General features: G+C 33.0%; 1 protein-coding gene across 1 annotated transcript in view; it reads left to right on the top strand.

Moving 5' to 3' along the window:
- The window catches only part of mmd (mind-meld), a 514,304-nt gene that overhangs the window by 308,962 nt on the left and 177,369 nt on the right, over positions 1–27,973 (top strand). Inside the window, exon 6 of the mRNA XM_068773325.1 lies at positions 14,680–14,759. Within this exon, the coding sequence (XP_068629426.1) occupies positions 14,680–14,759 (80 nt within the window). The remainder of the gene's footprint in view (positions 1–14,679; positions 14,760–27,973) is intronic.

Below are 27,973 nucleotides of genomic sequence, written 5' to 3'. Positions count from 1 at the left end.
CTTTTTCTTCCTTCTATCATTCCATAATTCCATCTTCCTTTCTCAAATATTCCATTCCTTTCAACCATCTTCAAACACTTCAGTAGTATTTTCTATTGCAGTATCACAGCTTTATTTAGTTTAGAGTAGAACGGGTTACGAACTCATCATTGAGGATTATGACGCGAAGAAGAGTTGATCCTATTCCTTGAATAAATATTCCTCGGTAGGGGAGATAATTGTCCTGTGGCTGAAATGAAAGAGATGATGGTGATTGAAATACTTTATATGCGGACTATATTCGTTAATAAAAATTAACATAAAATATTATATCTGTAATATTTAGGTAATAAAAAGATATGAACGTAATTTCGAAGTTCCAAAGACCGCACCCAGATGTCGGGGCGGAAATCTTTCCGGGGGAACAAACTGCCCACGACCTTAGGGTCAACCGAGCCGATGTTTTTAATTAGCCGAAAAGCCACCATTTATCACGCCCGCGCCGCCCTATCCATTGTACCCGCCGCCCATGTAAGGGCCCACGAACAGCGTGGGCTTAATGGGTTTGTAAATTATTAATTGTCTTTGTGGCTCTCACTGAAAGCCTTTAACTTAAAAAGTTAAGACGAGTTTAGATATATTTCGTTGCTATTCCATTAAGCGTATTCATATATACTTATTTACGATATTACTCACTTAAGGTTACATATTTAATGTGAAATAACTTAATCATAGTTGAATAAATGAAGATGTAACTTATTATCAGATTCTCTTTCAGTTGACCAGCTCAGATCGGCTAGGTTGAACTTACCACAACACAAATCTGTATTTCACATCGCTCCAATCTAATGTTGCATCTCACACATCGATTCTCTATTTCACGATAAAGTTATTCATTGAATTATAATTTAATACAAACAAATATATCGCTGCTTAAAACATTAAATAAACTACATATTTCAGCTACAAATTACTAAATTCAATCTTTACATAATTCTTTTTAAGAGTAAAAATATTAAAATTCCCAGTAAAATTAATTACTTTTAATGTTAATAAATATTAGATAAGGATGAAGTTAAAATAATAAATCGCCTTATTTCATTCTACTCTATTTTTTAAATAGGCTTCGTATACGTTCAGCAGTAAATATCCTGAAGTTAAAATTATATTGACATCGGTAAATGTATATTTATATTTTATTTATTATTCATACTGCTTGCTATAATATTGGTACTCTTATACTGTTACGTTCGTGTATTTAAATAATAATTTTTTGTTTAGATACATGTCGTTATCCGAAAAAATAATATTGATATTAAAAAGTATGTTTATTTAATTCTATATTTAATTTTAATGCATATTCCACTGTTTGACTTTTGAAATTTTTATCAAATGAACTTAAACAAAAAAGCGCGTATATTAACCTTGTTACATACTCAGTTCTTCACAAACAACATTTTACACAAACACGTGCCTTTTCTCACCAGCCAGCCCACAAAGCGGGACAGCCTGGGGCGTTTTGCGAGAAATGTCGAACAAAAGGACAAATTCACTATACATAAAAGGTTGTTCACACCGAGTCTTACTCCGATCAGAAATCGTACTGCCTTTTAATAATATAGTTTGGGTAGGTTTTCTATCAATAGATGTTAATAAGGTCATATAGATCTAAATTACCTCAGCGATAATGAAATAGAAAAATGCTGCATAAATTATTGGTGAGGCTGTCTCAATACAACATAAAATTTAAAACGTGGATTAAAATCTATTGTTAAGCAGTCAGTCATAGTTCAACATGAAAGGTAGCAATCTTTGTTAGTACTCGTAGCACTCGTAGCAATCGTAGCAGCGTAGACGAATCGCTACGATCTCTACGAGTTTCGTAGAAGTCAATTTTAGTTTTCCAATTGTGAAATCCTATTTTTGGGATGTCTTTTGTATTCGATTGTAACATCGAACAACATTCACGTTATTCGCTCTGCGGGACGGAACTTCTGTGTTCAAGTTTATGCAAATAACTTTTAACTTTGTCGGAAGTAGCTTTCGACCGTTTGTAAGGGTTTTAACGCCTTGGGAATATGTGAATATTTAACCATTACACAAACAAATGTCAATATTTTGTAAAATTATAATATGAAGTAGAACTTTCACGGGTGAATACGAAAAAGGTGGGCCTTGGTAAAGACAATGGAAGACGCTGAATGCAAGGCGTTTCTTTCCGAATATGTAGGTGTATATCGGCTTTGTAATAATTTATTTTTATTTATCTATTTCAAATATCCATTTGAAAACCAAACTTACTTTTATTTATTTAAAATTTTTATTGTAATTTCAATAAAAACACCTTGTAAAATATTGTTCTTTAGTTGGTAATATTTTTATGACGTAATGTGTAATAAATATGACATGAAGCTCTTATATCAAAAACATTTCACTTCAAGCATATATATCGTGTATGTGATAAATCTGGTAAATATACGGTACACATACCAATATTGTTTTAGTACATTTATATATATGCCTGTCTATTTATGCCAATAATTCTCTAAAATCGCTGGACCGATTTAGACAAGACTTATACTTGCAGGTACCTGATGTAATGAGTTACTTAAGCTAATCTTATTTTAAATATATCCTTTATCAAAAAAATTAAATAGTTTTTGTTTAATTTCACGCAGACAAAGTCAGAAATATTTTCAGGTCATTATATTTATGAAGGCTATATTTATAATCCAGTAACTTAAAAAATAATAGATGTGCAAGGCTGTTACAGCTACATCGGTGTCAGGCTCGCGGGTTTTTGACACCAAAGTAGTCACTTTTGGAAAGCTTTGATTACTATGTATATGTATATATGTATACATGTATATATATGTGTGTGTGTATGTATGTGTGTGAGTGTGTGAGGGAGAAAAAATTTCCTAAGAGTTTATGACATTTTTTTCTAGCAAAATAAATATATCTAACTAACATATAATATCTTCAGGAATCTACACCGCGACCTTCCGATCTTATAATAGTATCACTAACCACTCCCTTCATTATTCTATGGATTATATTAATGGAGGTCATAATGTATTATAAAAAAATCATTCTCTCTTGTTATTCAAAGTCCAACAATGGGAAATAGAGAACAATGTGAGTCATTAAGTTTTCACAGTACTGTGTAGCTTCTGTTAAGTTCACCGGAGGCTGTTAAAACGAACGCTTAACCGTTTCATATTTAACTATTCTACAAGTTCTAGATATTCAGTTTAATTGTTTAATGTATTGCATTTAAAATTCAAAATATGTAGAATTAAATTGATGTAACTTTGTGGAGTTTCTTCCTGCGAGTCATAAATCGCTACGAAGGGCGGTGATCGTGTTCAATGACTTCACGTGAGTTTTACTATATCATCCATCTAGAGGGTGTCTACACGAGAACCTGTAGGCTTCGATTGACCGACTATCAATTCCACGAGCAACGACCGTGACTTTGTTTCATCTGTGCATCTCCTCATTCCTTTCTGTTTCTCTTCGGTTTCTCTCTCATAATTCCTAAGTTAACCTTAAGCCTTATCTTGAGACGCATTTTAAGCGACCGTGTTTCAACTTTGTATGCTGTCATCGGACAAGTAGGTTCTGCAAGGTATGGGTACAGCAGACAATCAATAAAATAAAACTGAGGATCAACATACGGTGTTGGGTAATCCTGACAACAAGAAACCAGAAGTTAAACGTAAAAAAAAATTATGGTCAACTATCGTTGAAATCTAAACCGATATGTTGAAGAATATAAAAACGTGAGGAATCAAAAAGATTTTGTGAAGAAGGTGAGTAAGAATTTGTGAGGTTCTTTCCTCACAAATTGTTTCTCACCTTCTTCAGCAAAAGCAATCTTTAAAAAAAAAACCTTTAAAAATTATTTATAACCGAAATGTCCCTTGCCTTACACACGACAGGAGAAAAAACAGGTAAAAATCATTTAAATATAAAGTTTTTTAAATTTAAGCAGAAAAATAAACGCAGACGCATATTTGTTTACTTGGTGGGGAACATATGACCAGATTAATAAAAGAATGGTAAGATAATAACTAGGTGTTGATATCCGGGATATAAAAAAACCTTTCAATAAGCACCGTCCTTTATAACAGAATTTTTTCATCGTCTATCGTTTTAATATCAGAGCGCGAGTGAAATATTAAAAAGTAGCTCATAATAATATTACTAGAATTCGTTCTGAACAGCGTCGTATTAAAGATATTCCCGTTAGGAGAAATTTAATTTAATCTCATACATATTGAGTTATATCACGATAATATATTATAGATTGGTATAGTTTTGAACTAAAGCGAAACATCTCGTCCAAAATAACTGTGTCTGAAGACAAAGGTCTTTAATCGTTGTGTGTTGCCAATTGACATACGGATCTAAGACGTGATCACTTACAATGTGCCTTATAAGAAGATACATTCCGCCAGATACAAGAGATTACTATGCTTGGAGATTCACAGCGAGATCGAGTAATTAATGAGAATTCCTAGATCACAGACCAGAGAACCAAGATCACGAACATAGCTCAAAAAATTGCAAGTCTTAAGTGGCAGCGAGTGGGTTACATTGCTAGTGCAGCTGACGGCCAAAAAGTTCTCGAAGGTACCATTTAAGTTGGACTGACGCCATAGCTAAGGTTACAGGAAGTCGTTGAATACGGGCAGATCAAGATCAGTCATAGTGCCGATCTTTAGTAAAAGCCTATTCCTTGCAGTGGGCATCTATAGTAATATATGAAGAATAAAGTGTTTGACTACTATGTGAATTCTCATTAATAAACTCCTGTGTAATATCACATATATGTCATTAAAAATAATGTAAGTTCATAATCGTCAACATCGTTTCACGCCATCGACATCCACAAACAAAGAACAAATTACGAATAAAAAGTAAAAGTATTATTTATATAATACTAGTAAATAGTAAATGAGATTGTGATATAATGTATTACGATTATAAAAAATATAAAACTGTAATAAAATATCGAAAATCGATAAATATTAAATATCAAATATCGAAAACTACTTCGACGGATAAGAAAATAGAAAAACCAAATAAAGACGTAATAACTGTGTTAAAAATTTTAGGATTGAAAAAAAATGCAAATACATATTTAAAAGGTATAAACATTAATGAAATATAAAAAAATTAAAAAGTATCACAAAACATAAAAACAAGAAGGCTATACATGAATAGTATACACAGGAAAGTCAAAGAGTGAGAGAAAATGAAAAGAATGAAAAAAGGAAGAAAATGGTAGTAATTTAGAAGAACGAAAGATGAGTCTTCATGTATAGACGACCACTGTAAGGACGCCCCTAATATATTTAGGGGGGGGGGGGTATGATATATCCCCCATATACCATAATTGCCAAACTTGGTAGGCGGGTCGGCGATGGCAGTGTGGTGTTATGGTATGCAGAAATGCAGAAGACACTACTGCCCATCTGGAAACTAGTTTGTAAGCAATAGCAATTCTATATAATTTATGCACAAATTATTATATGGCTTCCATCTCAGGCCTTTACAGATGACTTTCTACTATCTTTTCAAATAAGAGTATGAAAATAAAATTTAATGTGAAAATGTCATTGAAATGCAGGTGCCTGTCTTGTCTGTGATAGAGGGAGATGTGAGGTCCCAAAACACAATAACACACGCTGTTAACTTCATTTTTCATAAAAGATTTTATACAGGTCGGTTGGTAATAGGAGTAAAAGTTTGAAAATGATATATATATATATATGGCCTATGTTTCGTTCGATTTTTACAGAGTTGTAATGGAATAGGCGTTTGTCTTCCATCTCACCTGATGGAAAGTGTAGATGAAGACGAAGGTGGTACACGCCCCTCTTAAAGGCTCCAGAGTTCAACTCATCAGGAAAAATAGACTCAGGCAGGTTGTTCCAAATCTTGGCGACTCTCATCAAAAACGAGCTGTCAAACAGTATAGTTCGACTTTTGAATACGTCAACAACGCATGGATGAAACTTTTTAACTAACTTTTTACTTGTTAAGTAAATTGAAATAGTAATTATGTAATTAAGAAAAAAAACCTGTAAATGAGGTAGTAAAAAGTCTCTGTCATTTTATTTTAGAGATGAATGGCGACTGTAAATAAAAATAAACTAACAAATGAGATATCTATTTATTTATTTGTTTATAAATAATCATCCTGTATGTTACAGATTAGAATCCAAAAACGTTCTACGTTAAAATAATTATTGAATATGTTAGTTAAGTGTTAATCTTATTACACACTAACTTCACGACTCTTCGGGGTCACCGCTCCACAAGGGTATCAAAGTGACCCCCCAGAGAGTCCATGTTTACAGTAACCCACACGGCGCGGTATTACTAATTGAATTCATTTCGCACTCGCCACGGGCTACGTCAAAAGGCACCCAGTAATTTACCAATAGGCCATTGTATATTAAATTACGGACCCGCGTCGCCAGTGACCCGTGAAACGCGGGTCGACAGCGACCCGTAACCAAATTTCAGCGCCGCGTTTTACTTGGCCGAGTTTTTAACGAAATTAAGCTGTAGAGGCCATCGTAGCGATATTCGTAGCACATTTTTTTTATCATCTATGAAAATGTTCGATGTTTTACACGTAGATTTAATGGCTTTTAGATGTATTAAATTATTTTTGGATCACTTAAAAGATAGTATATTAAAACTATACCGGGAACGTTAAGCTGTGTTCACAGTGTACAAGATATTTATAAAGTCAAGCTTTTAATATTGGACTTGCCTGGTAATATGGATAAGGCTTTCGGAAAACTAAAACCTGTCTTACTAAGAAACGGCAGGGAGTAAAAGACTGTGCAGACAATTACAGAATAAGATTTTGTTTAAATATATTTTTAATAACCTTTCGTTCTCCTTGCCATAATAAAAAAATAATATTTATAAAAACTTTTTTTAAAAACTAAATTTTTATTTCGCATTTTTACTCTACAAAAAATTTTTTTTTTTACTTTTCTTTCGTCCTTCATAATGTATATCTTTCCATTGCTTATATATAATATACATTCCATGGACGTGTTTCTCTCGTCTTTGCTCTTAGATCACAGTTTCAATCGCAAGTTAATATTTCTATCACAGTGTTGACTCATTTTTATAAATTACTAGCTGATCCCGCAAACGTTGTTTTGCAAAAAAAATTAAAGTTTTTAATTAACAAATGTAAGATAAGGGTTGATCGTAGAGGGGTGAAAATTTAGGTTTGTATATATTTTTGTATGCTGTATCATAATAAAATGAAAACCAAAAAAATTGTCTAAAAAATTAAAAATAAAATTTAGGGTGGACCGTTATCACTTAGGTGTATGGAAAATAGATAGTAGCCGATTCTCAGACATACTGAATACGCATGTAAAATTTGGTAAAAATCGGTCAAGCCGTTTCGGAGGAGTTCAAGTTCGAACACCGTGACACGAGAATTTTATATATCAGATTTCCAGTTTTATATAATTTTTATATAGCAACATTTTCTGTTTTTTTTACAATATTAACTTCTTTACTTTATTTACTTGACTTAGGGTCTTGCACGATCACTACTCTTGTGTGTTGTTTTTATTAATTGCATACTGCACTACTTATGTGCAGAAACCTTAGATCTATGGGCGTAATTGGTCGTCATCCATGGCAGTATAAGGTTTAGTATATGTTAAAAAGACAACAGAATGGTCGCACTATTTTTGGATTATAAACTCTCTTAGAATGTTTTTAATCGGAATTACACCAGCGCTGCCTATATCACTGATTTTATTTTATTGTATATCCTGTTTCCAATGAAAAAGTTTCAAATATTCTTCTTATGTTCGAACAACACGTAACAACGTATTAATAGGTCTGCATGTTACGTTTAAGGCGACAAATACCAGTGTAACACCGTTGCGTTAATATTTAAATTGTTAATAGAAAATAACTTAAAAAGGTCTGTAATAAACGACTTTAAATGTTATATACGAGTATACAGAAAAGAGAGAAAGAAAAGTGGTAGCCAACAAATGTTGTTTTTCACATTCGTAAAATATTTATTTTTACGTTACATATTTTTTCAAAATGAACAAACAAATATTTTAAGTTACTGATATGTTAAGTTTCCTGAATAGGAAATAATTTTCATATAAATACATACCAGCAATTTAATTAAAGTACTATATATATTTAAATTGATAAAAGTGAGTGGTGGTAACTCAGTGGTAGAGGATTGAGAATTGAGTTCATGGGTCGCTTGTTCGTTTCCCGGGATGTCTTATGTAATTTACACTTTGTGAATTAATTATATAAGATTGCCTCTACTAGCATACAAGTTTCCGGAGGATGGACAGCAGCGTCCTCTTCAAACATATATCATACTGCAATTGCCAGTTTGCTTGCCAAGCGTGGTAATTATGATACATCTCCCACAGATATCTTTTACTGGCTCTAAAGATAAATACAAAACGACGAACATAACAGTGTTTATCTAACACTTTGTAAGCAATTTTTTTCATAAGCAGAAGAGAAGATCTTTAGTAGCCGAAAGACGCTATACAGGCCGGTATTTTTATAAATCCATAGAGGAGGCCTATGCCCAGCAGTGGGCGTCTTGGCAATGAATATATTAAAGTTATATTACAACTATTCACATTAGTATCAAATGATATCTTCCAAGCGACTTTAGCCACCAAGGGAATCTACCATGCCTCCGAATGGCGTCGATACACATATTAAATTTTTAGGTACAATTTCCACGTATAAAAGTATATAAAAAATCTAAATTATCTTTGAAACCGTAAACGTCAAAGATAATATATATTAAAAGTAGCGAACGCAATTTGGACAACGTCCAAGTGTTACGGTAACTTAACAAAAGCTAAATCAACTTAAAAATACTTCGATGAAATACCGGAGTTGAAAAATTTCACGCTAGTTTTTAAAAGAGATTCCGTTTTAAAGTTCCTTGAAAGTTATTTGCGAGGGTACGTCCGCGATTTGACGTCAAAGCGCGTATTTTTTTGTGTGCGGGTGAAAATATAAGTAACCAGCACGAACTCTTAGCGGAATTTAAAAGCATTCAGCAAAACTTAAAATACTCTAATTTATTTTATATTTTCATTTACCTTAACTCACAACTAACACTAATATAGCACATAAACATAAAACAGTTGACGATAAAACAGAGTTACTTGTATTGGATCGTCGTCATAGTTTTGACCCAAAGACTGGAAAGCCTACTGGAACGCATATGCGTCCTCCAAAAAGATATCTATGGAAGCATATAGCATAGTTACCACATATGGCAGACGTCATAGAGTGTAACAAAATGTGAAGGATGAAAGAAAGAAGAAAATGTTAGAAATTAATTAGTATGAAAGATGATAGTTTCAGCCTATATACGCCCACCGTTGGGCACGGAATTCCCCTAAATATATCTATCAGGGGATATACCATAATCGCCACACGTAGCAGGTGGGTTGGCGATTGCAGTGTGGTATTATGGTACGCAGTGAACGCTGCTGTTTAACCTCTAAACACTTTAATGTGAGAACCTGCAACATTCGATCGCAAGTCTCTATCATCTACCGCTGAGCTACTGTTACCCTTGCATATTTTCATATTAAAAAAATAGTTTTCATATGTCTACATTAAACTTTTCAATGTAATACAGTTTATTGTCTTGACAACAGTATCTAACATACGATGAATTTTATACTCATTTAAAGTAGTCGTACAAAAAGTGTTGTAAAAACTTTTTGATTCAAACCTTCATTGTGAAAATAATGCTAAAGAGAAGGTTTATGGTATGCAAAGGACGCTGCTGCCTATCATTGGAAACTTATCTGTAAACATACCCTATATAACCTATTTCTTATGGTTTGATTATACTATCCTTAAAGCTCCCAACCGTCAGGTTATACTAATTGGTACGGTATACCTGTTTGAAGGCAAGAACCTATTTACGGTAGGTCTTGCCTTCACCGTCTATGACAGCATTACTCTTTAAAACGAGAGCTTCGGGTTCGAACGCAATGACTCTCCTAGCAGGTGATGGAATTGTAAGACACGCTCTCTCCTCGTACATCACCAAGAACACACTAACGTTTCAATACTTTATAATTAATACACAAAGTGTTAATTATATTTAATTATATAATTATATAAGGTTATATCCTGGGAATCGAACTCCTGCTGAAAACTTACCCAAACGTACTAATTCATTGAACAGAGAGTATATAATAGTTTTAAACAACTCTCTCTTTCTCTCTCTTTAGCAGATGGACGCTTACTGAAAGGCATAAGCCACTCTATAGCTCTCTAGGTGACTTTGAAACCTCATGAAATCCATCATTTTATACATCTTGGATCCACGTGCCAAAAATTGGTCAAAGATTTGTCTTTACTAACATTGCGGTATTTTAAATTAGGAGTTTCGGAGCTTCCCGGACGCTGACCATCCGAGTAAAAATCGGCGAGTGATTTCTTTCACGAAAATTGATCAAGACGTTTCGGAAGAACATCAAAACTAATACAGTTACACGAGTATATTATATATACATGTATACATAAATAAGTATGTATATTTGTATATAGATATGGGACGACATCAAACTTAATATTTAAGCAGTGAAATACAGATAACGGAGTAGCTTTCCCACCGGAAAACGGAAATGATAACTTGGAATTGCTTAGCACTTAGGAATGTCTGCAATGGTCGTATATATAAGTCGTTGTACACTCAACGACAAATGAACAAGTCATCCCTTTCAAACCCTTATCTTCATTAATAAATTAACAGCGTCAAAATAAGTTTTCAATAGAGTCTATTGCATATTTCCAGAGAAAATCATATATGTTTCGCTATATTTATAGCATTAAAGTTGAAGGAGGTTTTTACTCTGCCCCCTCCATAGAAATTTAGTACTAAATTATTAAAATATTATTAACATTAGTGTTTTATTTAAATATGAATAAAAGCATCTTCTATTTATTTATTAATTTTATTGTCTATATATGATGGTCATATAGAGTAATCGTGTCAATAGAAGGAAAATAGACCAATTTCATTTAAACTATAATCGGATTAAGTTCCTCTGTAATGCCTTTCTTCAACTTAAAGCTTCGATGGTGTTAAAATCTCTCTGATCTGAGAAACGCTCTATAACAAATTCAACCTGTGTTCATATTATTTTTTCAATGTCAATATCGCTGAGAAAATCCTTAACATTTCATAAGTTTTTCTTTAATAAACTTTCTACATTTATTATTATGCAATATTCCAGAAACAGGACGTGGGAGTGTTTATATATATATATATATGTATGTATATGTGCATGGATATGTATATATCGTGTATTCATAAATGATTGTTTTATCATTTAGGATCATTTATTCCTTGTGTACGTCACATACATTCCAAAAGAGCACAACTTTGATATGAACTAAAATACTTTTACTCCTTTTTGTTATCGTTCTACCCTACCGTGGTTAAGCGTGTCATACTCTTCTCTAGTCTTTCTTAATTATCTTTTTTCCACCATCACAATATCTTCTAACTTACATCAAGTTCTTTTTAGTAGACTTTTAATCAGAAAAAAGAATTATCAAGGTCACAGATATAGATCGAAGAGTTGTTCGTATGAAGTGATAGTCGACGGAACACGTCGCTCGTTCAATGGTAGAAGGCTATATATGATAGACACGAGGAGAGGACCTCAAGTAGATGGAGGAACCACACCAAGTCTCAGGAATTCGCTGGATTTGAGCAGCGCAAGGCTGATTATCCTGGCGATCTATAAAATATGTCTTCGTCTACTAGAGGGCGCCTATCGGCCGAAAAAAAGAAGAGAGATTTTACTCTTATATCTCAGGCTTTCTCCAACGCAAATAAAACCTCTTTCAATTTATTTCTAGTTGTAACTGACAGTTGTTGAAAACAAAAATAAGTCTGCAAGACGTCACTGCAATATCATCAAGGATTTAATACAGTTTTACATATGTGGCTTAAATAAGTGTTCAATCAGAAATAGATGCCGGAATAGAGTTAATGTATATTATACATTTTCCTTTCCCGGGTTCGCAAAGGAAAGATGGGAGTGCAAAGTAGAGCTGAAGATATGGATAGAAAGTGGCGCCATTGCCTCCATAATCGAATGTGAAGAATCGATTTTATTACATTGAAATATGTATATATACTATGGTATATTTATATATAATTATTGTAATTAGTAGCCATTAGTATATTTACATGAGGTGTTTTCATGTGATCATTTTTCCACTATATTTGATTTTTTTTTTGGTTTTATGATATTAATTGTTTCACTAACCTTTATTAATTTACCTCTGCACCGCCGGTTAATTGGTAGAGACAGCCTTCGGCATTAAGTTAGTCGCTACACATTAAATTTAAAATGTGTTGTAAATAAATAAAAATGGCCACCGCAAAGATTAAAAAAACTAACAATTGTAAAATAGAAAAATGGAAAAAAATTTAATAGTTATCCTAAAAAAAAGCGGCAAAGTAAAAAGGCGATGTGTGGTTATGAAAGAAAGAAAAAATAGTATACGAGAAAACATAAAGAATGAAAGAAGATATAGAAGAAGTACTTGTAAAGTATGACAGAAGAGAACGCTAATAAAAAATGTACTAAAAATATTTGAAACATAAGTTCCTGGCATGAATTTAAGATATGGAAACGTAAAAAAAAATCATATATTCTCGACACTACCATAAAGTAGAATATCCCTTTGAAAAACAAAATCATTCATCCTGAAAATTACACGCAGACGTTACTGAAACATGGAGCGATATTTTAAGTTATTCCTGTTTTCCCTTCGCCATACTTAAGGCGGTGTTCTTAAAAACAAATCACTCAAAAGCACCGGCGTAAAGGTGGTAATGTTTTATGCTCGTATAATATTTATTTGTTTACCGACCGAAGCGGGAAACGTAAATGCTACGGGAGGTGGGAAAACCTCCCCGTAGTACGGATAGGAAAAACGCCCAAGTTGAAAGCTCTACGAGTACTTTAAAATGGTTACATTAAAATATCGCAGCGGCTGTTTAAATTCTGGTGTTAAATAACATTTTAATTTAAATATTATTACGTTGCGGTTAAATAGATTAAATTCTCGTTTACTTCATATTTTACGTTGTCACCTTCCACAGTGCTACGGTCTACGAAAAGATTTATATACCATAAAAAAAGCTTTGATTATGAACGTTTAGTAAACATGACATTAAGATATTACAAACTTATTTTCTGTAAAATTTTATAATGATTACTATGTGATCATAGGTTGTATCTGTACTTTTTTATACTTTATATACAAGCTAAGCTTTTGACGTCTGTCTCGACTGATGTCAAGCTACGACGGTAAAGATAAAATTCATTTATTCAACAATTCAACCTTTAACAGAACTCTTATTGGTCTTCAACTTATTTTCAATCTATTTTATTTTTGACTTTACTCTATTTCGCTAGGTGTTATAGTTGTTGAGAAGCAGGAAGAAACTCCACAACAACATACATTTTAATAGTTTAACAATACATATACATATACACTTTATCAGATAAAGCCTTAATAACATCAAAATAATCAAGCGAAATCATTGCGAAAGAGTCTTGGCATTTAAATATTCGTTTATTGAATAATATACCTTCTCCGTCAATTTACTTTTAATAATCGTTTTTAATTTTGTAATTGGCAGTCTAATGTTTGAACATTTTATTAAGAAGTCTGATTTCGTTTATTACAAATGAATTAGAAAAATTTGGCAGTTGAAATTTTGGTACAGCTAGTTTTCTGTTTGTTTTATATGTATTATGATTATTGTAAACAACAAAGTATTGTCATAAATATATTGTGAGGCAAAAATAATAACCTTTTTAAACCAATTTCTCAAAGAGATTCGCGGCTGTTAGCCGTAAATAGCAAGGATCTTTTTGGAAAATATATTTTCAATGTCCGCATAATAACCTCAAAGAATAAATCCATAGTATATAATGCTGGAGAAATAATTTAAATACACTATCAATTTGTACAGGCACTGATCTATGTCACATATGTATACATATACACCAAAGTAACCGATAATATATGTAAATATATATATATATATATATATATATATATGACCCCGAGTAATTTAGTTCGTGCTCTTAAGTTTTCTAAAAGTTTAAAGTAACGAAATCACATTATTTGTTTGCTAAGATCTTAGGTTTCAAAGACTAAAATCACATTGACGGATAGCAAATACTCCCCGAAGATTCACTAAGCCATTGTTTCCCAAAATGGGGCCCACGCTCCACAGGGGAGCAATTCGAAAGTGAACTACACGAGTTTAACTCTATCGCTTTATTATAAAAATTATGTATGTTACATAGGCGTAATAATTTTAGAAAGGCGAAAGAAAGTTTTGAAAATATTGCTCGAACCCATCTAGGAATGCAAGTCGTAAGATACTTAGTGTTCTAATTCGTTGCCAGAATGATTTGAATCGCAGATCAATGGATTTCTATAACAACAGAAAATATATATTTTTAATTTAGATTAAGATAGCAATCCAAATACTATTATATGACATTTCTAAAGTTTAAGCATTATTTAATGTTGTATATAATAAGGTATGTTCAATAATTTTAATTGTTATCTATTTATTTGTTTCAGACCGGCAAACACTTTCATCGCACTTCACTGCTCATCAAGGCTTTCAATCATAAGTTTAGATTGGACCTAGAACTTAACACGTAAGTACATATGTTTATAAGTTTTTAACATTTATGAGATCTTAGCTAATTATTAAGCGGTTTTATTTAGTTCGACCCGTACGGAATTTGTATATTTGGGTCAAAATTATAAATTGAAATTTAAGCACCTTCCCGTCGTCAGATTGATTCGAAATTTGGTACACACATTTAATTTAGATGACAATATAATATAATAAAATCAATAACATTATAAATCTAAAATGGCCGCCGATACAAAATGGCGGATTACATATTTTTCCTTAACCCCCTCAATATGGGTATCAAATGAAAGGGCTACACTAGTAAAACACGATGATTATGTCAAAATTTAAAATTCAAGATGGACGCCGTTCCAATATGGCGGACTAGGTAAATATTTTTCCACAACCACCACCATATGGGTATCAAAAAACCGTTTAACTTAAAAGTTTTTTAAATGTATTTATTTTTCGGTCGTACTGCTCTTGTGTAACGGTGCGCAAAACAATATCGCGTAGCAATCGACTGCTAGCGCCATCTATCGGTATCGTCCGAAGTTAAAAATATCAAACGCCGTCTAATACACAGAGGTATTTGTAATAGGTAGAGTTTTAAAGTTGCGTATGTACGCGACATAGTTGAGGTCGCGAAAAGTCGCAGGACCTGTCATTGTATCGATCTTTGGGAGAGATCTACACAGTGGGCGTCCATCGGCTGAAAATAAGAAGACGAAGAACAATGTATAGCTTAATATTCATTAAAAAGCCTCAATCATCAAGGACTCTTTGTTTGGCACTAATCGGTGTAATATAACTCCTGAAGATGCCCCGTCGAGGGGTGAAACGCGTGTTGAATGATTTGACGGTGACAGTTGTGTAATTCGCATTGTTTGCCGCATACGCATTTATCAGCGGGCTGGCGAGCGGTGCACTTTGTTCACGACTACCACTGCATGTGCGGAAGTGGCTAAATATCGGTCCTTTTCTTACTTAGGATGGACTTCCGCAAGGTTACGCCTGATTCCATTAAAAAAAATCTTTTAAACTTTTACACCTATTTAAAATTACTATGTATAAAGTTATAATTTTGAAATGTTTTTTTTTTATTCAAATTCAATAGGCCAGTAACTTTCAGCAGTACAAAGTCTGTAAGGATAAATATTAAACGATAATTCATTTTAATATGTAGGAATCAATTTTTAATACTATTTTTCATACTATATTACCATTATTATTTCTGTAACTTTTGATTTATGTATAAGAGGGGTCATACATTTATTGACAGCAATTTATACGTTACCACTTCTTCTGAAAGCTTCTGGAAAATTCTTCTGCAGAGAAAAGAGTCTTTTAAATGATAGTTTGTATATATCTTGATCTACTATTTTATTAAGAATATCACAAAAGAACCCGTCTGTCTCTTGTGAGCTCTTTTTAAATAATGACGTATTTGGAACGCTAGCAGCTTTAAATAAAAGAATCATTTTAATTGTTAACAAATTGAACTTTTCTAAAATTCATCAATAATTAAAAGTTCTACTTATATAATTAAAGTAATAAATAATTTTCAACCAGTATTTATGGGTAACCTTATTCAGAAGAATCCAATTAATGTATGGAAGGCTCTATTGATATAAAATCACTTGAATAAATCTTTACAAATTTGACTTAAAGTCGTTAAACGAAAATCGAAGTTGAATGCAACCTCAAAAGCATAAACTAAAGTGTACTTGATAACTTGTACCGTTCAATAACTTAAATGGGAGCCTATATTTACTACTGGTACTTTGTGAATCAAAAATAACTTTAAGTTAATTGGATATTTTTCCACTAATATCTTGACAATAAGCCTCTTTACGTTCATATTCGTTATTCGCGGAACATTCGTCATCATGTGGATCTCAACAGTGGGAATATTATTATAATAATGATAGTAAAATGAATCTAAAAATTTCAAATATTAGTTTTTTTTTTAGGATCGTAAAAATAATTTTAAAGTATATAAAAACGAATTTGTTTTTAACAAAACGCGAAGGCCGATGAATTGGCAACACTACTTCATAACTATGCCAAATATTGATTTATCTATGTTCCAATTTATTATCTGTAAAGTCAATACTATCCACTAACTAGTGCTGACTACTATTATGTTTCAACCTATTAAAACGAAAACAAGTAAGTAAATTTAAAAACTACCATAATATTCTTGGCTATCTTTAAGATAATTATAGATTTGAAAGAATTAAAGAGATGCACTTACATAATATCACATGGATAAGAATGAAATGGTTGTACGTGATATGAATTTCGTGTGATTTAAAATAAGACATTTATATAATATTTTTTCAGTTGTACAGAGGCCTCCTATATAGATTTCCAATAGGATCTATCGGAAGTGGCTTACATACGGTGTCTTTTAACCTTCATAAGGCTGTCTGTCCACTTCCTGCATTGTTTAACATACTTTTTATAAAGAAATAGATATAAATCGGAATCGCTTTATTGTTATGACATAGACCAATCACACACCAAATTAACTAGGTCAGTTACTCCGTTTTATAAAGTAAAGCAAAGCAACATGTGGACTGATGTTATTTCAAAAAGCAATACCGCGCACGCTTATAACGAAGCCGCCTAACAAACGGTCCGGGGCGTGGAATTTTCGTGGCCGCACAAAAATTTGATTGCTGCAAAGTCGGCCCCTTTGTGTTTGCCGCCGCGTTTGTTTGTTTCCGCGACCGTTTTAATGAAGTTGTCGTCGCCGGGCGTGAGACGGCTTGCACATGCAATGGATTATGGTGCAATTCATAAGCGGAGCGGTTTTGTAATTTTTTAACAATTGATATTTATTGAATATTATACGTTCAATAAAATACACACTACATTAAAGTTTGACTAAATTACGACATGATACTTAAACATTGTGAAATATCATTAATTTACAAATTTTTGTAATTAATTTTTCAATGGTATCAACAATACATTAATTATTATACCAAGGATCGATAAGCTGCTTGAAAGTTTTAGCTATTTATAAAAATTTAGAAGTTGTTATGACACGTAATATTAAGGTGAACAAAAAAAAATAGGGCGGTCTCATCACACCAGGTAATTTCTTTCATACAACCATATTATGAAAATAGAAGAGAAATAAGTAGGGAGTTTACTTGTACATATAGACAAACACATGTATACACACTCATATATAAATACATTTATTCATAAGTAACATAATTAAATATACAATCAAACTAACTTGGATAGTACTTGCTTCGATAAGAATAAGCAAAGAAATGAAGACAAATTAATGAAAAAGAAAATACACGTAAATGAACGATCCTGCAGGAAAGGCTATGGAAGTGAGGCATGTACTAAAGGAAAGGTAAGAAAAGGAATGCAAGATATTATAAAAAGAAGTAGAGAAAAATTATTGAAAGATAATAGAATGTAATATTTATATAAAAAAACATTGAAAGTCAAAAACAGCTCCACGCTTGTAACACAGACCATACGATTATAGAGACTTAAATCAACCTCGTTACATTCTAGCATCTAAAGACCTTGCAATTCGTGTTCTGAATTAGAAATCACTTTGTAATAAAGCCTTCGCAAGAGTTTCTTTGAAGTTGGATATATTTTCTCTTTCTTTCCTATTTATTTTATTATGTATTTTTGTCCGTATATAAACAATTTCCTTTGGCATATCTTTTTCTCCTTCTTTCAATTTACTACTTCTTTATTCTCAGAGTATTGACAAGTTGTAATGAACAGGCCAGTTGGGGCTCATAGAACCTGGAGTGGTGACCACAGATCAAACACAGTCCAGGACGTTCATAAGGTGAACAGATGATCTGGTTAAAGTCTTCGAAGTTACAGGATATACGGCGCTTTCTTGTGATGTTGGTAATATATGGAATGAACGTCAAGTAGAAAATTATCATACGTAATTCAACAGTAGTAACATCAGAAGGTTTTATTTACACCGAAGACATAGTTGATCGCGAAGTCGTCATATGCAGGCAGTGTAGGGGCGGTCATAGTGACTTTTGGGGAGAGCTGGGAGTCACTCGGCTATTTCTCAATTACAAACTCAATTAATTAGATTCAAAACTTCAGTAGAGTCCTATCTTCTCTTACTAATTAACAGAGTTTCGCTCTTAACTCGAAGAGTCAGACAGATTACAGTAGCTTATATAACCAGACCTATTTTAGCTATTTTCATACGGTATTGTCCTATGATATATTACTCTGCAAATATTGAGTCAATATTTTTTATTAAAAAATGCGCAGTGCAGATTATGGGATTAGTAATTTATAAAATGTTTTAAATAAAGACATTTTGTAGTGTTATAAAAAATTAAAACCTCGTAGTGAATATTGTTGAAACTTTTCTTAAATAAAATACATTTGGTGCTAAAAATGCGTAAACCATAGATTAGGTGTTATTAATAAATTATTTATTTTGTCATTTTGATGCGCTGAAAAAGGTGAAACAATAGATTCCTGAAATACAGCATTATTTTTGGTAGAAAACTAAACTATGCGAGAGATATTATTTAAATATTTTCATTTCAGACATCGCAAGGTTTTTTTTTAAATTGGCCCCGTTTTTAGAGGCTCTCTTTCAACCCCTATAATAGGTGGACAGTGTCTTTATTTAGGAAATATTTTTTCTTTTTTTTGTCTCTCACTCCTTGTCCATCTTATAGTGTTAAGAACAGTTGAAGTCATGGAGTAGTTATTAGTGAGCCATTTTTTAATCTTGATATAAACCATGAAATTAATATTGTTAAAACAATTTAAATTTAGAGAATTTTTATTGTAAAGAATATTAAAAACTATGGAGTAGGTATCATTAAAAAAATCTTGTGTTAAAGAAAATGAAATCCACGGAGCGGATATTATTAAAACATTTCCGAAAGGTGCTTTCGTATAAAACTAGTTCGTTTCATATCACGGCCAGACGTGAGGAGGTTGGTCGCGTCACGTCGTAAATTGAAGTGACACTAATAATTTCCACGTCCTGTATCTTTTTTTCCCAGGTCGAGGGTCCGACATAAAATATCTTACGTATCACGTACCTTCAGGGATCCCTCGGGCCGTTGTGAGGTGTTTCGTTTTGCTGGGAAATGGCTTAGCACAGTTATTTATGGCCTTTCTGTGGACTCCACCAATTGACGCGTATTCCTCTATTTATTTATTTCAACCTACTCTTGTATACACGTAGATTTAATGCGTAAATACTAAAGTAGGGCTCGAATTAAAGAATTTTTTTAACAAAGTCAATAATTTTAATATTATTGAAAATTATGGCCAAATAAAAGAGCAATGAGGAATAATAGGGGTTTCTCATAAGTGCCAAGATCACCGACGCAGTTCGAAGAATTGCTCATCTGAAGTGATAGTTGGCGGTGCAGGTTGCTCATGCAATCAACAGGCTTTTGGGGCCGAATGGAAAAGTCTTTGGCCAATGTTTGGCATATGGATCCGAGATGTAGTCTGATTAACAACGGGTTTCATAAATAGGGACACGGTCACCTAGAGAGCAACAGAGTGGAAAACATTAGGGAATCCGCAGAAGAACCAGCTCAACGAATTGCTCATCTGAGGTGATAGTTGGCGGTGCACATTGCTCGTGCAACCGACAGCTGTAGGGGCTGCATGGCAAAGTCTTTGACTAGTGTTTGGCATATGGATTCGTGATGTACTCTGACTAACGACGGGACTCATAAGTGTAAGCCTACTTCTCTTTCGTAAGCCTCCTAGTGTAAATCATCTAGAATCTCAACAGAGTGGGCAATGTTCGGGGATCCGCAGAAGAACCAGCTCGAAGAATTGCTCATCTGAAGTAGCAGTTGGGAGTGCACATTTCTCATGCAAGCAACAGCTGTAGGGACCAAAAGGTTTTCAACTGGCGACCAGGAGTCGGTAACATAGTCGCCGGAATTCACTAGATACGGGCAACACAGGACCTGTCATCATGGCGATATTTACGGAAGGCCTATGCCTTGCTTAGATCAAGCTTTTTGTGGACTACAAGAGGCTTTTGTTGCTGGTTTCAGTCCAGCGTTATAATTATAGGAGAGCTTAAAGGTTTTAGATTCTTTCATACCAGGCTCTTCTGGAAACCATTGTATGACGTTGATAAATAACCATTACAGATAGTATTTAATTACATAATTTACTACATTAAAAGATTTATTATTGTACTTTAATAAATATTTTACAAATAAATGTTTAATATATAATATTATTTCTTGCAAAATCAACATTGTTTTTAAACGGTTTTATTTAGTTCGACCCGCACGGAATTTATTTGTTTGGGTCAAAATTAGAAATTGAAATTTAAGCACCTTCCCGTTGTCAGATTGATCTGAAATTTGGTACACACATTTAATTTTTATGACAATACAATATAATAAAATCAATAACATTATAAATCTAAGATGACTGCCGATACAAAATGGCGGATTACATATTTTTCTCTTAACCCCCTCAATATGGGTATCAAATGAAAGTGCTACACTAGTAAAACACGATGATTATGTCAAAATTTAAAATTCAAAATGGACGCCGTTCCAATATGGCGGACTAGGTACATATTTTTCCACAACCACCACAATATGCATATCAAAAAACTGTTTAACTTAAAAGTTTCTTAAATGTATTTATTTCAAATGTGTTTTCAAATAAAAATAAAATATTTTGGTTTGATTCATTTTTTTCTTTTCTATTATAATTATAGAAAGCGTGGTGCTATAAAATTTAACAGATGTAAGGCTATATTTTTTAAGGGACATATATTAATGTCGCTGGAAACATAGAAAGAGCGACCTTGTACCTATACTGGATTGCCAATCCGACTTGATCCCACGTACGCATATATTACCTAAATTGAACTGTATCACACTATTTTTGTGTATATTGCTAAAAATTAAATAACTATATACAATTAATATCTTAGGTTATTGTCTGTTATTTTATTGGTTAAAATCCAATGATAGATAGCTTAAAAGGGTGTTATTCAATTAATAATTGTGTATTGGTGTTATTAAGTTAATTAATGGCGCCCGAATTCGAGTTAGAACGCCGATTTGAATTCAGGTGCCATCAGTGATGCGATCGCTGTATAGTCGTGTAAGTTGTTATATCTTTTAATAAACTTTAACAATACAGATTTATACACGTACATTTTATTAGATATAGCCTATATGAATTCAAAATAATCAGGTGACATCACTGCCAAGGATTCTTGGCATTTAAATAGGCGCTTTTTGAATAAAGTCTTCTCTGTCAATTTAAATTAAATATTAATTTTATTTAAAAAATCTGATTCCGTTTATTATTTTTTACGGTACCTTGTGAATACACTGTGGACTTCCCTAATTTTTTTAAAATTTAATTATGAATATTGACCTCTTAAACCGCTTTCTCAAGGAGATTGGTGACCCTAAGCCGTTGATAGCTCGGATGGCTCTCTTTTGCAAAACATATATGTTACTATTATTACACTTTAACATTATACAAAAAATTTACATTACTATGAATGTATTTGTATAAGATTTGTAAATATAGGGCTCCATTCATTCATTCAAATACATTCTAAAGTATACAAATGCAATGATAACTTTTGATATTCAATATCAACTGTTCTTATTTGGCATATATATCTAAGGGCACTTCCGGAGGCTTTATCAAAGCGTATTACGTCATACTTACAACGAACCTTTGATAAGTACGCCATTGTGACAGTGACTTATTGTTTTGTTTGTTTTCAGATTGGCATAACAAATATATTTTGACAATAAATTACTGAAATTTCGGATGCAAATATTAAAATGTATTTATGAGAGTTTTTTTTTTACAAGGAAGTTGTTAATTGTGATATAATTTCCCTTTTTTACTACACTATTATATAATCAACTCAAAATATGTTCTAATGTAATTAATAAATAATTTTTAACGACATAAATTAGACAATTACATTTTTATATAGCAGTATATTAACACGTTCGCGCGCGGTACGTCGGTGGGCGATAGAAGATTAAAAACTAACGCGACACTACGTCGACAGGCGTTCAAGTTTGAAATCTAGTAATCCACCGTACGTCGACGGGCGGTATTGTTTCCTATTATGATAGAAAGAAATCTGCCAGAACGCCCTAGGACGTGCGACGCCTGAAAACGTTCTGTCATTTGGTATGGTATTGGTAAGCGGACCTACGCAAGTACGCCTATGGACTTAGTATGGAAAAAACGTGTGTCAAAATGCCAAATTTTGTCATGCATTACAGCGCGCGAACGTGTTAAGGTATAAAGGTAAATATAGTTTTTTTTGTGGAGATGCCACAATATTTACATTACAACGGCCATCAACGCCATCTGTGAACATTGTTCGGCGCTACAAACGCCATCTTGAATCTCTTGTATTCTAGCATCGTTAAAAATAAAAAACTTGACATATCAAAGTCGGACGTTTTAGAGTTTTAAAATACAATTTTTTAAACAAAAACCTAGAAATAAAAGTAAACCTAGCAACGTATTTAGTTCATCGTTTTATCAACATTACATCACGTAATTAAAAGAATTTCGTAGTGGTATCTCTCTGAATTAGTTCAATACATTCATATGTACATATACAAATATTTAGCTCTGGGCTAATCATCTTGTTGGTAGAACAGAGATCCAGAGATTGTCTTTAATGAATGGTGTTATTTAAATTTTAACAATCATTTTTATTAAAAGCAATTAAAAATTAACAATAAATGTGTAATGATGGTACGTATTGCCGATCTTTAGTAAGTATATAGAATGTGAGGTTATAAATAATGGAGATACATAGAAAAAGTGACAGGAGTGAAGTTAATCGCAAACCGCGCGTAGCAGGCGACTCGTAGCTATCTTCACCCACAACCGGTTTGTACTCGGCTGCCACGATAGATGGCGCCAGCTCTAACAATAAATAAACATATACGTACATATATATATAAAAACGTAGTATATAAACGCCAATACACAACCCAAATATATGATAACTCATCCTTTTCTCCTTTTTTCTCTGATAAAGTATTTTAATGACATCAGCTGTAACAGACATTTTTTTTTCATCAAAAATTCGCATACTAAGAGGATACGAGAATAGTGAATACATTTCAAGTAAAAATTCAAGTCATGAATTACATTTGAGTTTTTGGATTCGATCCAAAATTTAAATTGAGATAAATATTATACTCTTAAAAATAAACTTAAATTTATTTCGCAGCACGGGAAATATCTATTTGTGATTTTATTCCGTAAACTTTAGTTAGTTGTATATTTTTAGATATTGATTTTAGTAATGTACAAGTGAAAAAGTATTCTTCAATAACTGAAGGATACGCTAAATATTTATAATATGGTAAATAGAAAACAGAGCAGTTGTAGCTCAACGGTAGAGGACTGGAACTTGGGATCATAGGTCGCGGTTTCGATTCCACGGGCACAATCTTATAATTCACACTATTAATGATAATTTACGATGTTTGTTTAACAAATTTTTAATATAAATCCGGGGTAAATGCATTTGGTAGTTCAGAATACGAAAGAATTTTTCTGTACTCTTTCAATTTTATTTTCAAAGACTGCCGTTTAATGCAGAGTAGACTGAAATATATAGTTATATATACTAGACACTTGTTAAGACATTGTATATTTATTTTTAACAAAATTATTTACACTAATGGTTTTTCAATCCATCTCAATGTCGCCAGGGATATTATGACGTCAGAGTAAAAATCCTTTTTCGAGCAGTAATAATTTATAAATGAACCTATATATTTATGAAGCTTTTATGTAAATTACCCATCAGTGACGATGGAGACAAATTGTTACAGTATACGAATTGATATTTGAAAACGAAATTTTCACGTATTTATTCAACGCAGATCGTCGAAGGTATAATCCGGATGAATATTAAAAAAATACGCAACGTAAAAAATAAGCGGTTCTTTTTCTATAGGCAACAAACAATGGAATTTCGATCGATGTATTAAACTCACATGCCGGGATTATCCTACCGTTGCTCGCTGGAAGAACGACATAACAAACATAATTTTACATGGAGATATTTACATGGATCTTTCAGATGGAGATCCTTTTATTGGAAGGCTATTGTTTTGAAAATGACCTCTGTGAACTCGACTGGCAGTGCACGATGAGATTTCACGCATGTCACATTCTGAAATAAATTTTCTTATTTAATATTCTTTATTGTACACTCTTAGGATAAATTTAAATAGTTTCATAATAATACACAAAAAAATACAATATGCGGTCTTATCACACGAGACAATCTCTTACAGACAACCATAATATGAAAACAGTAGAAGTATAAATAATCTGTAGTTAAATTTATATTATGTTTTAAATCTACATATAATTCAGAGATATACATATACATATATATATATATATATATTTTTTTAATAGTTTGATAAAAAATATAACAGCTAATAGAAGATGAGAAAATCGTAGCAGGTCAATTCTACTAAAATTTAATTTTATACCTTTACGGGATGATTAGTTACAGATATTAAAGATATAAAAAGCTAATAGATTCAGGCAATACTTTGCTATCTATACTAAGTAAGAAAAGGACTAATATATAGCTACTTCCGCTATGTAGCAGTAATGCAATAGTGCACCGTCCGACATATCGTTTTGATCCAGGTCTTCACTCATCGTATGTAAATAAAACAAGTTTATGAAATAGAATACAGGTGGATTCTACAATGAAAGGTCACACTTTGTAGAACGTGTATATATCCGTGAGTTTTCAAAGCAAATTACAACTTTATCTTATGCATTGAATAATGTACGCATGAAATTGTCTTGCATAATTTTAAGGTTAGTTTGCAAATTGGTTTTGTCCATCTCGTCAACTTATCTGCTACTGTTTTTTTCATTTAAATACTTTTTTTTAAGTTAGCTCTTTTTTAATAATATCTTTATTAAATTTATTATAAAAATAACAAAAAATATCTATAGTATAACTATACGATTTTATTATATTTAATGGAATCAGGCCTTACGGAAGTCCATCCTAAGTAAGAAAAGGACCAATATTTAGCCACTTCCGCACATGCAGTGGTAGTCATGCAACAAAGTGCATCGCCTGCCAGCCCGCTGATAAATGCGTATGCGGCAAACATTGCGAATTACACAACCGCCACCGTCAAATCACTCAACACGTTTCGCCCCTCCACGGGGCATCTTCAGGAGTTATGTTACACCGATTAGTGCCAAACACAGAGTGCCGTGTTACGATTTTATCAGGTTCCTCGATTTCTAAAAGGTAACCTTTGGATGTACAAGAAAACAATTTCAATTTTAAAAGAAGGATTGGATCCGTAAATTTCTTGAGTGGTCCCTGCAATAGGTTAACCGAATATAGTTGATTTCGTGGGAATTCGCAAGATGCAGCGCAATATTGGTTATCGTGATGATCTTTGAGAGTGTCCAATGTCTTATAGTGAACGTCCGTCGGCTGAAAAGAAGATAGAAGAAGTCCAGAAGAAAAGCATCAGAGACCACGAGTGATGTGCTCAGTGTACTACCACGCCAGACGAGCAATTCTTTGAGCTAAGTCAGGGATTTTGATTCTTCAGCGGATCTCCTCATTTCTCTTCGATTCCGCAGTGAAACTCCATTGCTCTTTGGGTGATCTTGAGCCTTATAAGACACGTCGTAAGTGACCACGTCTCGGATCCATATGTTATCACCGACAACACACATTAATATTTAATGGAATCAGGCGTTACCTTGCGGAAGTACAAATGAAATTGTCTTGCATAATTTTAAGGTCAGTTTGCAAATTCGTTTTGTCCATCTCGTCAACTTATCTGCTACTGTTTTTCATTTAAATACTTTTTAAAAAAAATTAAAAAATCTTTCTAAAATTTATTATAAAAATAACAATAAATAACAATAGTATAACTTACGATTTTATAATATTTAATGGAATCAGGCCTTACGGAAGTCCATCCTAAGTAAGAAAAGGACCAATATTAAGCCACTTCCGCACATGCAGTGGTAGTCGTACAACAAAGTGCACCGCCCTCCAGCCCGCTGAAAAATGGCACTCTGTGTTTGGCACTAATTGGTGTAACATAACTTCCGAAGATGCTCCATGGAGGGGTGAAACACGTGTTGAGTGATTTGACGGTGGCAGTTGTGTAATTCGCATTGTTTGCCGTGCACGCATCAATCAGCAGGCGGGCGGTGCACTTTGTTGCTCGACTACCACTGCATGTGCGGAAGTGGCTAAATATTGATCCTTTTCTTGCTTAACACGTTCGCGCGCTGTAATGCATGACAAAATTTGGCATTTTGACACACGTTTTTTCCATACTAAGTCCATAGGCGTACTTGCGTAGGTCCGCTTACCAATACCATACCAAATGACAGAACGTCTTCAGGCGTCGCACGTCCTAGGGCGTTCTGGCAGATTTCTTTCTATCATAATAGGAAACAATACCGCCCGTCGACGTACGGTGGATTACTAGATATCAAACTTCAACGACTGTCGACGTAGTGTCGCGTTAGTTTTTTATCTTCTATCGCCCACCGACGTACCGCGCGCGAACGTGTTAACACACATTCATCTACAAACATTTCAGTGTTTTGGACGAGAAGAGGTTTCGGAGCTTTGTGAATTTCTGGACTTGTTTAATATATTTGTAAATATTTATCATACAGATACGCTATATATCTACTATCACAATATTGTTACATTACAAGCACTAAGGCTCTCTCATTAAATTATTAGAGTATTTATAACCGTTGAATTTGAATTGACCAATCGAGTGTACAAAATAAACGTGTGTGTATTACAATTGGTCACATATAACTGTGATAGGTGTACTACGGTTCGTCACACAAATTTGTCGCGATCAATGACACAAATGTGACAATGGATGATATTCGAGAACGCGCCAATTCAGTGGACTCGCATATTTTAGTGTATACATGCTCGGATGAATTAATATTGTTCAAACACGGTGCGGAGTGGTCGCTTGTTAAATTTGTACCGTTATATTTGTCAGCAAATTGATTAAAATTGCCTATAGATTTGATGTTTACATTGTATTTACAATACTTTTGTAAACAGATGTCAGAGATAATTGCCTGAAAAATAATTATACAATTTTTAACTGCTCCAATTGAATTGTGAAATTCTCTATCAAATTCTAATCAAAG

This window comes from Battus philenor, unplaced genomic scaffold (genome assembly GCF_028537555.1).
Source record: "Battus philenor isolate CCGP_79_NKW_IND1 unplaced genomic scaffold, ilBatPhil1.0.hap1 SCAF_6, whole genome shotgun sequence".
Classification (NCBI taxonomy): Eukaryota; Metazoa; Arthropoda; class Insecta; order Lepidoptera; family Papilionidae; genus Battus; species Battus philenor.
This window is presented reverse-complemented; position numbering and strand designations above follow the sequence as displayed.